The sequence below is a fragment of the Octopus bimaculoides genome, chromosome 4 (genome assembly GCF_001194135.2).
Source record: "Octopus bimaculoides isolate UCB-OBI-ISO-001 chromosome 4, ASM119413v2, whole genome shotgun sequence".
Classification (NCBI taxonomy): Eukaryota; Metazoa; Mollusca; class Cephalopoda; order Octopoda; family Octopodidae; genus Octopus; species Octopus bimaculoides.
In genome coordinates this window covers 54279262-54292672 of record NC_068984.1, presented here as the reverse complement: position 1 = coordinate 54292672, position 13411 = coordinate 54279262, and the positions used below count along the sequence as shown (strand labels likewise).

At 38.1% G+C, this 13411-nt stretch overlaps 1 protein-coding gene across 1 annotated transcript in view; it reads right to left on the bottom strand.

Annotated features, from left to right (window-relative positions):
- The window catches only part of LOC106879538 (electroneutral sodium bicarbonate exchanger 1), a 161385-nt gene that overhangs the window by 51054 nt on the left and 96920 nt on the right, over positions 1 to 13411 (bottom strand). The window contains exons 5-6 of the mRNA XM_052967632.1: positions 8114 to 8317; positions 6275 to 6396 (exon numbers count right to left, since the gene is read on the bottom strand). Of these exons, the coding sequence (XP_052823592.1) occupies positions 6275 to 6396; positions 8114 to 8317 (326 nt within the window). The remainder of the gene's footprint in view (positions 1 to 6274; positions 6397 to 8113; positions 8318 to 13411) is intronic.

Below are 13411 nucleotides of genomic sequence, written 5' to 3'. Positions count from 1 at the left end.
TATATATATATATATGGGTTTATTCATATTCTTACAACATGCTACTGTTGTTTCAGCACAAAGCAAATGTTTTTAGCTGCAATTAGAGATAACTTCTCTAATGAAGCTTAATGAACATTTACTTTGCAGAAAGAACAGTGACCATATTGTAAGAAGGTAAAATCAACCCATTTATGAAACACAACACTTGGTCTTCAACACTGAATTTTTTTATAACTGAGTACTAATGCAATTATCAGATACATTGAAAGAAAAAGAGAGGAGATAATTATTAGGTAATTTTAAGATAAATTTAATGTAGTTAGATCTCTTTTTGTAATTATTTACATTTGACGGATATTTGTCCTCTTCTTGTTTGTTAACATAACATTTCGGCTGATGCACCCTCCAGCCTTCATTAGGTGTCTTGGGGAAATTTTGAACCTTAAATATAGAACTGTACTTTTTGTAATGCCTATGTAAAGTAAACAAATGTTAATAAAGCTTTTTTTATTAAGGAGATTGCCTGTGAAACCATAGGTGATTGATCACTTGCTAAAGAAGCAGTGCTCCTTACATATGAAGCGAATTTCATATCAATTGCCGTTTAAATCAGTCACAAACTGGTACTTATCAGAAATAGCTAGACTAGGCAGCGAGCTGGCAGAAACGTTAGCATGCTGGGCGAAATGCTTAGCAGTATTTCGTCTGCCGCTACGTTCCGAGTTCAAATTCCACCGAGGTCGACTTTGCCTTTCATCCTTTCGGGGTCGATAAATTAAGTACCAGTTACACACTGGGGTCGATGTAATCGGCTTAATCCCTTTGTCTGTCCTTGTTTGTCCCCTCTATGTTTAGCCCCTTGTGGGCAATAAAGAAATAAGAAATAACTAGACTAATTTGCATATTATGCATTAGTTGGTATTGTGATTAAATATTTAGATATTTATTTACACAGAAAAATAGTATAAAAACAACATTAGCAGAAACAACATTTACTGTACGTTATACAGTGCAATACAGGAGTTTCTATAAAGTCACTCAGCCTACAACAAATATAACATACTGCTAACACTATGGTATACACTAGTTGTTTCTTTCTTTCTTTTTTTGTTAGCTTTATGGTTTAGCGACCCTATTTTCCTTAGTTTGAAGCTTAAATTTCGGACACAGGATTCCTTTGTCTCTTCACTTCAGATAGCAAATTACAGTGCCAGCTATGATGAAATAATTGCCAGCCATGCCAAATTCTGACCAGCTTAACAGTAACACAGCAATATCAGTATCTATTAATGGGACAGCTCAATGACAGAAACAACAAATAGTGGAATCCCTATCTCTCCTCAGAAAATGAAAAAATAAACATCATAATCAGAAGATTTAAAGCTTTAATTCTTATTTTCCTATCAAAACAGAATATGCCCCAGACAGTTTTTTCATATTCCATTAATTCCTCCTAGCAACAGAACAGTTTATTTCTTTTTTTTCTCACTCTACCACCCAGCAACAAGTATTTTCTTCTATTTGCTTTCTGTCACATGAGAATTTATGTATTTAGTTTTGGTCTGGTCAGGGTGGAATGGAAGCGAATTTTTAGAAGGCATAATTTTCCCTACAGTCAACTGGTGTTTCACACTGAACTGGTTATGACACTTAATGTACCTTGGCTCTGGTATGCCTTAAATACCCAGGAGGGGTGCAGTGTAAACAGTAGCAAAAAATGTAGTAACAGAGAGGTATCATGAGTCATGATATGGATGCAGTTCAGTCCCTTTAGAAAGTAGGAATCAAGGGCCAAAACATTTGCACGGGAGAGACTTCACAGAGGACTTTCTGTTGTTCAGGTCTTCTTAAGGGTCTCGTACTACCTACCTCACACACACACACACCACCACCACCACAACCACCATCACCACCACACCGCACGCACATTGGCATGAATAACGACACAATACACGTAACAACTAAGATATGCAGCAGAACAATGTCAGCCGTTTTTTGAAACCTCAAGTCAAATACCACGATCCTTGCTTGGTGTTCATTTCGTGGTGACACGAAAGTAAACCATACAAAACACTAATATTATCGTTCATTTCACGTTTCTCCAGTCCAACTTGTATGAAAGCAAAAATGTAGCATTACATAATACAATCCTAATCCCAAGTAGAACAAACAATTGTAGCACGAGCCAACGAAGGAACTCTCCGAATGTTCAATCGATGTATAAGAAATAGCAGCCAAATTTTCCCCTAATTATACCTACTACCAGGGGCAGACTGAGAGTATAACGGGCCTTCAGGCATAACTGTTTACCAAGCCCCTTTGAATGTGTGTTTTAGTAGAGTTAACAAGTAGAGTGGAGGCGCAATGGCCCAGTGGTTAGGACAGCGGACTCGCGGTCATAGGATCGCAGTTTCGATTCCCAGACGAGGCGTTGTGAGTGTTTATTGAGTGAAAATACCTAAAGGGGATGGATGGTGGCGAACTCTGCTGTACTCTTCCACCACAACTTTCCCTCACTGTTACTTCCTGTTTCTGTTGTGCCTGTAATTCAAAGGGTCAGCCTTGTAACATTGTGTTACGCTGAATATCCCCGAGAACTACGTTAAGGGTACACGTGTCTGTGGAGTGCTCAGCAACACTTGTATGTTAATTTTACGAGCAGTCTGTTCCGTTGATCGGATCAACTTGAATCTTCGATGTCGTAAGCGACGGAGTGCCAACAACAACAACAACATGTAGTGCGGGGGTCCGATTGACTGACGGCTCAGTCCACCCCTGCCAACTACCTTAAAAAAAGAAGGAAGGACACATAACTTAGTCGAAGAGACATTACGCTTGAGAAAACAAAATAAAAACAAGACGCGATGACCAGGATTAATACATCCCTGTTCATACGTCTGTCTGCTTGATCAGGGATGACCTGGTGTTAAACATCAACAACTGCAACTCTAATAACAACACTGATATTTATTAGTTTTAAATTAGGTTACTTTCTTTTTATTTCAACTGGTAAACTATTAGCTGTTTCGTTGTAGCCGCGATTTATTATGCCAGCTGTACGATTAATTAAAGACTGGAATGCATGCTAAATAAATAAGTGTAAAATGATAAAATATCTGAATGTGTACAGTGCTGACATTATTTCATAAACTGCTTTCCCCATTGACCCCGAAAGAAAATTTCACGAAGTTCGAAAACTTCACTCCACGCCTTTAGAAACAATGTCAATAATGATGAAGACGACGACGATGATGATGATGGCAGTGGTGGCGGTGGTGGTAGTTTTGATAGTGATGATGATTACGGTGATGTGATTATGAAGATGCGTTGAGTAAGCATATTCTCTCGCTCTCTCTCTCTCTCTCTCTCTTTGTATCACTCACTTACTCACACACTCTCTTTCTCTTTCTTTGTATCATTCACTTTCTCCTATGCTTGCATTTGTGTCTGTGTGAGAGAGACAGAGAGGAAGACGTGGAATATGCAAGTTAGGTTAATGTATCATCACGTGATGTATATGTATCATCATCATCATCATCATCATTTGACGTCCGTTTTCCATGCTGGCATCGGTTGGACGGATATATCAAAGCCTGAAATTCAGGGGTAAGGGGCTTGTCGATTATATAGATCACCCCCACCCCCAGTGCTCGATTAGCAGTTATTTCTTCAACCTCTTAAGTATGAAAGATAAAGTCAACCCTAGGTGGAATTTGAAATCAGAACATGCCGCTAAGCGTTTTGTCCGGCGTGCGAACGATTCTGTCAGCTCGTCGCCTTAATGTCGAGTTATAATAGAAATCTTTTTACTTTAAACTAAAGAATTATTCAACACCTTGTGCTGAGTGCAAATTTATTATTCTTTAAAAAGAATAGAATTGACAGTGACTTCGAAGCTTCAACCAACTAAGCCATCATTCTATGCCATCTCCACGTCTCTTCTTAATTTATTGTTAGTGTACACAGCTGTGAGACTGTAGCAAGTATATGTTCACAATTTGTTTAGGCCTAAATAGGTTCATAACGGCGTGTACGCTTGTTTTCTGCGAGTGATCACATGACCGGTTCACACATTGACAAATCCGTTCGTGCCAATTGAATGCTTTAAGCTAGTCAATCAGATCACTTGCCAGACCAGCCACGCGCGCCAATTTTAAGTCTCTTCGCTGGGAGCCTACCGCCAGCTATATAACGGAACCTTTCCAGCTATTTCTTTAGTGAGGTGGGTTTGCTCGATCATGTTCGGATATTCGGCAGAGAGCAAGTTTATTTCGCAGGCAGCCTCAACTATCCTTAGACGCGTACGTTTATTCCTGTCCACCAGCAGAAATTATGTTTCGTATTTGTTTTCCTATTCTATATCGCTGACATCATCATTATATACCATCTGCATGTTAAACCATTGTGTATATTTTCTTGGTTGTTCCTTCAAGATGTATCTCAGCAGCTTTGCGTGTTAATGCTCTTTAACAGATTGAATAAATCACAGATTTTTGTTTCTTCCTTTATCTACACACATTGGAGCTCAAATCAACTTTATTCTTCAACGCAACTCTCACTGTTAAAAGACTAACATGGTCTCACCTTTCTGAAATTGTTGTTACATAGAGTTAACTATTTGAATATGAGCCATAATTTTCTGCTCTTTTGCTCGCTAAGATACCAACTACCTTCTTAGCTTGTTTGTTCATTTGTTTCACCTTTATTAAATAACCAGGATATCCCTATGGAATTTTGTTATACCTTCGTCCGCCATCTTAGCTTCTGAAAGTAAGATTAGGTCCCAATTTAGCATTTTTAACTTTTGTAGCAGATAACTGATATTACGTCAAAGACAACAAAGTGATTCGAAGAGACACACCCCAAAACACAGCTCTTAAGGCAGATTCCTGTTATCCATATAACGAATAACTTCCTACATTCTAAGCCAGGATTCGAAAGCAAATCTGCATTTTTTAACCAGTTTCTTTCTAACAGTTCTCGGCTTTTGCACTAGGAAACTTATGAGTGTCAACTGCTGACTTGTAACTTTTCGAGTGAAACTTAGGTCAAGGCCGAAAGGAGAAAAGAAATTTTTTTATCTAGCCTGATCATAGTTAGTGAGGAAAAATATAAATACAGAACCCATAGTACCTAACCGAAGAGCATCTCTTTTACTCCCTTCACTTATGATTAATTATCGAGCGACTGCACAACTCTCACCATCTCTATTTGTCTAAATTTTCTTACTCTTTCTCTCTCATTTTTCCATCTGTTCTAGCAATCAACAAAAGATGAACAACCTACAGAATAGATAACAGTATAACCACAACTCGAAAAAATTGTATCTTACATAGTAACGATGAAAATAAAAACCCATTTCAGATAATATTTTACTTCTCATTTATTTGCTGCATACAAATAGTTACAATTTCGGTGACACCGACATGCAAACATGTGCGCAAAATTCATTACAGTTTTGGTGACTTCCAACTTAAGAACTGCATACCTTCTCAGTCAAATGCTGCACAAATCGTTACATCCGCTATCTTCAGTTTATAGGTTTAGACATTGTCTCATAGTACGAAGCTCATTACATATGCAGACGAAATCAATTTGCACTGCCTATATAGACCATGCAAACACTACTGTTCAAGCTATTCAACCATATCTACAATCGTTATATAGTTAGAGACGAGGGAACAACCTCACACACAAAACATGTAATTTTAATATACCTGAATTGATTGATAAGAACTTCACAGTTGTATCCCTTAAGACATCATCCTAACATATAATGTCTTAATGTTTAATTCATTTCAATTGCATTTTTCAATTAAACAGACAGCAATAACACTATACTCACAAAAACTTATCCCATAATACTGGGTTTTAAACTTGACATAAACCTACTGGCGATCTTTAATATTTTCTTTGTTTCATTCTAACAATTCTTAGGAATGATATGCCCTCTCTCTTCAAGGTGTGACCTGTGTTTTAGGAATGTTTCCATTATTACTATTACTATTAAGGCGACGAGCTGGCAGAATCGTTAGCAAGCCGGGTGAAATGCTTAGTGGTATTTCGTCTGTCCTTATGTTCTGAGTTCAAATTCCATCGAAATCGATAAAATGAATACCCATTGAGAGATCTTTTCCTTTTGGCCGGCACATAGAAAAAATAATTTTTTGTAACTAAACACTTTCAAATTTCGTATACTGGTAGAATGTGTCATTTACTCTTGGCGTTTGAAAGGGATGCTAAAAACAACAACAGTGACGAATGAAGGTGACAATGACAAGAATGACACTACCTTTAGCGAAGATGCTGACTCTGGAAGTCCACCATTCATCATTTCAATATTTGGGCTACTGTTGATTCCTTTTAGTAAAGAGTCTGGTTTCGTTGGGGCCAAGGTTGAATGACTCGAACCCTCTACGATAAAATAAAAGCAAAATTATTGTTTACAGGTACAAATACATCAATCTACTTTCAACTAGCTAATATTTTTTTTTTTTTTTGTAATGCTTTTGGTTCATCATGTTTCCGCTGCTAAGTCGTTGAACAAATAACAGATATCTTTTAATTAATGACCGATATTTTGTCCTCCAAGCATTGTCTTTACTTGTAACATTACAAATGTTGGTCACAAATAAAATACAACATAAATAGAAACAAAAAAGTAAATGGTAATATGAAGAACAATAATTCTTTGATGTTTGGTATAATGGCAAGTACACATGTTGAAAGATTATATTTTAATTCTAGAGAACTTTTGGAATAAGAAAATTGCATATAAAAAGAAAAAATGCTATAAACCAGAAGCTAGTTTATCTCTGATGTTACTCCAAATCTTTAGTGAGTTCAATGCACAAAAGTGTAATCACATGCAATTTTTTTTTTCTATAAAAGGTTTGAATAATTCTGCTAAATATTTGAATGCATGAAATCGCGAAAATAGTGATTTCTAATATTGGCACTAAGCAGCAATTTGGGGGAAGGGAGTAAGTCGATTACATCAATCCGAGTGCCCAACTAGTACTTATTTTATCGACCAAAAAAGGATGAAAGGCAAAATCGACCTCGGTGGAATTTGAACTCAGAACGTAAAGACAGACGAAATGCCACTAAGCATTTTGCCCAACGTGCTAACGATTCTGCCAGCTCGCTGCCTTGATGATTTCTAATATTGGTTCAAAGCCAACTATTTCGGGTGTAGTCGATTAAATCAACTTTAGTACTTGACTTGGAACAAACATTGCTTTCTCCTAAAATAATGAATTACAAAATTTATGTAACACAGTGTATTAGATCGTTTATTATGTTACTGTGTGGAGGCGCAATGGCCCAGTGGTTAGGGCAGCGGACTCGCGGTCATAGGATCGCGGTTTCGATTCCCAAACCGGGTGTTGTGAGTGTTTATTGAGCAAAAACACCTAAAGCACCACGAGGCTCCGGCAGGGGATGGTGGCGGACCTTGCTGTACTCTTTCACCACAACTTTCTCTCCATCTTTCTTCCTGTTTCTGTTATACCTGTATTTCAAAGGGTCAGCCTTGTCACACTGGTAAAACGCCAGAAAGTCATAGACAGGCGAGACGACTCGCCCCTGATCCCATTCAGGAGTGATGGCTATCGATATTTCGCTATTTTTGTGGCTTATCAATATGTATGTAGTTTACACACACACATATTAAAGGGAAATAGATATGTATATGAACAAAGTCGCAGGTGTGACTGTGTGGTTCAAAAGTCCTTTATCTGAATGTGAGATATATTGGCGGATTGAACAAGTATGTTTTGTGACGTCGCGTTGACCAATGCCCTCTGAGTGAAATGTGGCAGATGGCAGTTGTACAAAAGCCTGTCTTGTGTATGCGTTTGCATACGTGTGTGTTTGTGTGTGTGCGTGACTGCACGCGTGCGTGTAAGTCTCTTTTACGTTTAAACTGACTAAAGAAACCGATCTTCTTGTTGCACCTCTTTATGTTAAAACTGTACCTTAGAGTTTCGATAACTAAAGATTGAAAAATGAGTCATAAGTACTGAAGTCGATATAATAGGCTAAAATCTTTCAAAACGGGATCTCAAAAACGGCCGCAGTCACATGATTGAAATTAGAAAAAAGCGCAAAAGAATAAAAGATTACATACTGAAATTTCCTGAGAATTGACGTCCAATTTCTGAAAACGTTCTTTTTACGGTTTTTCGGAATCTCTGGTCATCATTAGCGGGAATAACGCTCTTCTTGCGTTTAGTGTGCTGATGGACGTGTGGTCGGACGACGGTTGATCGTATTGTATCTCGCATACACTCTTCAAGGAGTTTACAGTTTATTAGGTTGTCCAGGAGGAGATCTGTAAGACCAAATTAATATATGCATATTAAATAGACGATAAACAGACATCGCGGGAGAACAATCAATAAATGCCAACATCACTTTCGATACCAGGTTACTAATTGTTCAATGAGATACGTATTAGGCTAGAAGAATAATCATATATACATATGCGTGGACAACAGTGTGTCCTAATCACATTTTATCACTAGGGAGTAAGAGCCACGTCTGTGACCATTTTCAGGGCCTCAGAGACAGGTGGGAGACAAGGCGTACAGAAATATAAGTTATTCAAGTTTTCATAGTCTCTTGACCAACTGAAAGTGGCAGCCAGATCTCCCTCAAATAACATTCTACTGCCTTATGAAGGACTCCAATGAATAAGGCTGTCTTAGATATTGCCGAGAAAGAAGAAAAAATACTAAAGGTCATACCCTTCATCGTATCTGCTTGATCAAAGATGATCTGGGGCTAAGCAACTACAATAAGAGCAGGAATAACAGGTGTAGAGAAGGAAATTGAATATAATTGTTGCTATAGAAAAACATGTCCAATTGTCAAACTGCAACAGATATGAAATAAGTACCTGTCGCAGTGTGCACATTAGTCCTAAGTTAGGTGGATACATAGTATGGGATATCTGGAAGTTGTATATAGTCATCCAGTGGACAAAGTGTGTACCATAGGTCTGCTCATTCAAAGCTGACTTGAGTTACACAACAAAAACAACAACCGATTTTCGTGCAACCACGTGCGCAGCACCTAAAGCAAGAGTCTTCGACTGTAGCTCTGGACTGACCAACACCTTGGGTATGTGTTTAAGTGTGTGAGTGTCCGTGTATATGTATATGCTTGTATTTGTGTTTGTCCACCCCACCGCTTAGCGTCCCAGCAACTTAGCGGTTCGGCAAATTAACCGATAGAATAAGTATCAAACTTAAAAAAACTAAGTATTCAGGTTGATTTGTTTGACTAAACCTGCGAAAGATGCTCTAGCATGGCCGCACTTCAGTGGCAGAAAAAAGTAAAGATTTTATTATTGTCTTGATGATTTATAACTCACTATTTCTTCTTGACATAAAATATGAGACATACTTCTGCTTGACTCATAAATCTGAATTAATGACATTTTTCTACTGACAAAGTCAGAGCCGACAAGAGAGCCTCTACGCACCCGTTCAACCTACTAGAAATAACTGTCAAATTTCCTTGATATCGCACTAAACCATTTTAAAGAAAGGAAAGAGACACTGAAACATGTACCCCAGACAAAAGAAAAAAAACAAAACATAACGGTTACAGTTGGAAATTTTTTGACCGTAACAATAGCAACCACAACAACAACAACAAATATCTTGGCCTAAACCCACCGTCCTTGCCATCAATTATTAGAATAATGATAGTTAAATCCAGTCGATGTTTATGCAAATGAAATTTTTGTGCAAAATATAAAGTAATATAAATAATAAACAAAATCGAGCACACATACACAAGGTGTGTGTGTTGTTAGATCGTCTGGCGGCTGCGGTTTTTAGGCGTAAGAGAATATATTCTCGATATCCTTGGTATAAAACACCTGAAAGTAAGTCATAAACAAGCGAGACAAATTACATCAAATCCCATTTTTTTTCGGAGCGACAGACATCGATGTTTTGTCATCATTTTGACTTAACAAAATGACGAAACATTGATGTCTGTCGCTCCGAGAAAAAGAGACTTGATGTAAGTTGTCTCGCTTGTCTATGACTTACTTTCAGGTGTTTTACACCAAGGGCATTGAGAATATATCCTTTCACGCCTAAAAACCGCGACCGCCCGACGAACTAACAACACACACCTTCTGTGTGTTCAATTTTGTTTATATACCACGAGCTGCTTCTAATTCATATTTAATATAAATAATAATAGTCTCTGATTTAGACACAAAACCAGCAGTTTTAAGGAGGAAGGAGAAGTCGATTACATCAACCCCCGGAAGTATGAAAGGCCAAGTTGACCTCAACGGAATTTTAACGCAGAATACGAGTCGGAAGAAATAGCACCACGTGGCATTTTGTCCGACGTGCCAACGATTCTGTTAGCTCGCCGCCTGTCGATCTTGAGATGGCGTGTCTGAGATTACATTGTACAGTGTGTTCTTAGATTGTTTTGAAAGATGTAATTTGAATGTAATTTGAGGGAGATTTGGCAGATATTTCAAGCAAGTTGAGCGATCACATGGGAAAATAATAAAAAGCTACAAAGCGTACTAATCACCTTCATATCTTTTATGGGTCGTTTCAGTCACTGGACTGGGGACATGCTGGTGCATCGCCTTGAAGGGTTTGGTTGTCAATAACACATTCTATTGGTCTCTTACGCCGGACCACTAAGTTATGTGGACGTAAACAAACCACCACTGGTTGACAGGGAGTGGAGAAGACACACACACTGCGTATGCATGAATTTGTTTTACATGAAATTGAAGGATTATTCAATAGATTTGGTAGAGTACAATTTATTCTTTAACAATACAGTATTGACAGTGACTACGAAGTTTCGGCCAATTAAGCATAGTTGGCCGAAACTTCGGAGTCACTAGTGTGTGTGTGCTGGTGTTGATTCATTCAACTAAAAGTTATTCAAGACTGGACCCTAGCATGGCCACAGTCTAATGAATGAAACAAGTGAGAGATAAAAGGTAAAAGATATGACGGGCTACCACAGTTTCCGTTTACTAAATCCACTTAAAAGGTATTAGTTGGTCCAGAGCTACAGTAAAAGACTCTTATCCAAGGGGCCGGGTACTGGGACTGAACCAGAAACCGCATGGTTGTAAATAGGAAGGTCTCAGGAAAACTGTTTTTGGATACATGATGGTGAAGAGATCTTAATAGACGGGTTCATGGCCATCGAGTGTTATTTAGGAGGCGTGGTTATCTCATGTTGAAAGTTGTCTCAAAACTTCCTTTAAAGACTAGAAGCAGCTGACATTTAAAGCTGAATCACGAAACAGTTTAGTAGATATTTAATATTTTTCACCTTTCATCAGTACACATAGCAGTCGGATAACATAACAAAACATTAATACGGCCTGGATTTAAAAAAGCATGCTTTCGAGCCGTGCGGTCTTCAGTTCAGTCTCACTGCGAGCCCGCTCCAGGACGACTAAAGCCTTCTGAGTGGATTTGGTTGATGGAAATTGAAAGCAGTCAGATGTTATATATATATATATGTATATATATATATATATATATATATATATATATATATATATATATATATATATATATATATATATATATATACATATATATATATATACATATAATACAAAGAATATGTATGCATGTATACCCACATATATGTACAAACTTACATCTACATGTGTATATAGATGCATATCAGGGTACAGGACGTTAGAAAAATGAACTACAGACAACAGAACGAACACATAGGAAAACAGATAGCCACTTGGGATTAATCCTTCGTCATATAATGTGTGTGTGTATCTTTGTGTTTGTATTTGTCATCCACCACTGCTTGGCAACCAGTGCTAGTTTGTTTACGTCCCTGTAACCTAGCGGTCTGGCAAAAGAGTTCAATAGAATAAGTACCAGGCTTTAAAAATAAGCACTGGGGCCAAGGCAGTGCCCCAGCATGGCTACAGTTCAAAGATTGAAACAAGTAAAACATAAAAGACACACACGCGCGCACACAAGCTGCTAAGAATTAGACTTATAGATAGACGGGAATAATATAGTCTTCAGTAAGCATCAATATACGCGTGCACAAATACACTTATAAATTCCAGTGTATGCACTACTCGTACATTGTTCGATTATAAAAGGCAAGCAACTCTAATGTCCATCTTAGGCCAGTAGCACTAGAACATACACGAGTGAAGTTGTTTAAACATCTTAATCATACGCGTTACCAATTCATATAATTCTCATAAACGTTATTAGACTATTAGCTACTCAAAGCTTTACGTTTACCGACCACTTCAATGAACTGACGATGTCGCTCGACATGCTGGCAACAGTAGCCAAATATCTCTCTCAAAAAATGCCTTATCCTCTTAAATAGAAAAATGATACATTACATAATGTAATCCTAAAAAAGGCGCGATGGTCTTTCCAGTTGTTCAATCAGGACAAACCCAGGGCCAGACAATTACAACAATAACTACTAATAGTTTGTTTGTTGGCACTCCGTCGCTTACGACGTCGAGGGTTCCAGTCGATCCGATCAACGGAACAGCCTGTTCGTGAAATTAACGTGCAAGTGGCTGAGCAATCCACAGACACGTGTACCCTTAACGTAGTTCTCGGGGATATTCAGCGTGACACAGTGACAAGGCTGACCCTTTGTATTACAGGCACAACAGAAACAGGAAGTAAGAGTGAGAGAAAGTTGTGGTGAAAGTGTACAGCAGAGTTCGCCACCATCCCCTGCCGGAGCCTCGTGGAGCTTTTAGGTGTTTTCGCTCAATAAACACTCACAACGCCCGGTCTGGGAATCGAAACCGCGAGTCCGCTGTCCTAACCACTGGACCATTGCGCCTCCACACTGTGCCAGATTTAGGCATAGGCTAAACAAACTACAGTTTAGAACCTCACAATCAGCAGGGTCCTCAGAATAATTGAAAAGCATATGCGTTTTTAACTTCTGTGAGATTTTTGTGTGTAACTTTTGAATAAAAATCTCCATGCTTTTATATAGCTCGGAATTTCATGTCTAAATCCAGGACTACCACAAGCACATCAGCTAAGGTTTTTCTTTCATACAGTCGAAATTTGACTGTTATTTGTGGCAGGTAGAACGACAACCAAGGGAAAAGTTTCTTTGGTAGTTTGCTCAAGCAGACGTTTCTTGTTTGTGTGTGAGATGAAATATTTTGTAACTACTAGTGCACGTGTCTAAATTTTGGATGAAATTTGTCCTAAACATTTAATGCGCGAATAGGTATGTCTTTATTAAAACGTGTCTATAAGATTTAAATATTTCAGTACTCTTCTAATGTTTGATTCATGCTGCATAACTCTAGAACAGGAGTTCTTAAACTGGGGTACGCATACCGACAGGAGTACGTTAGGGAAATTATGCCGATACACGTGAGTTGTAAAATCAC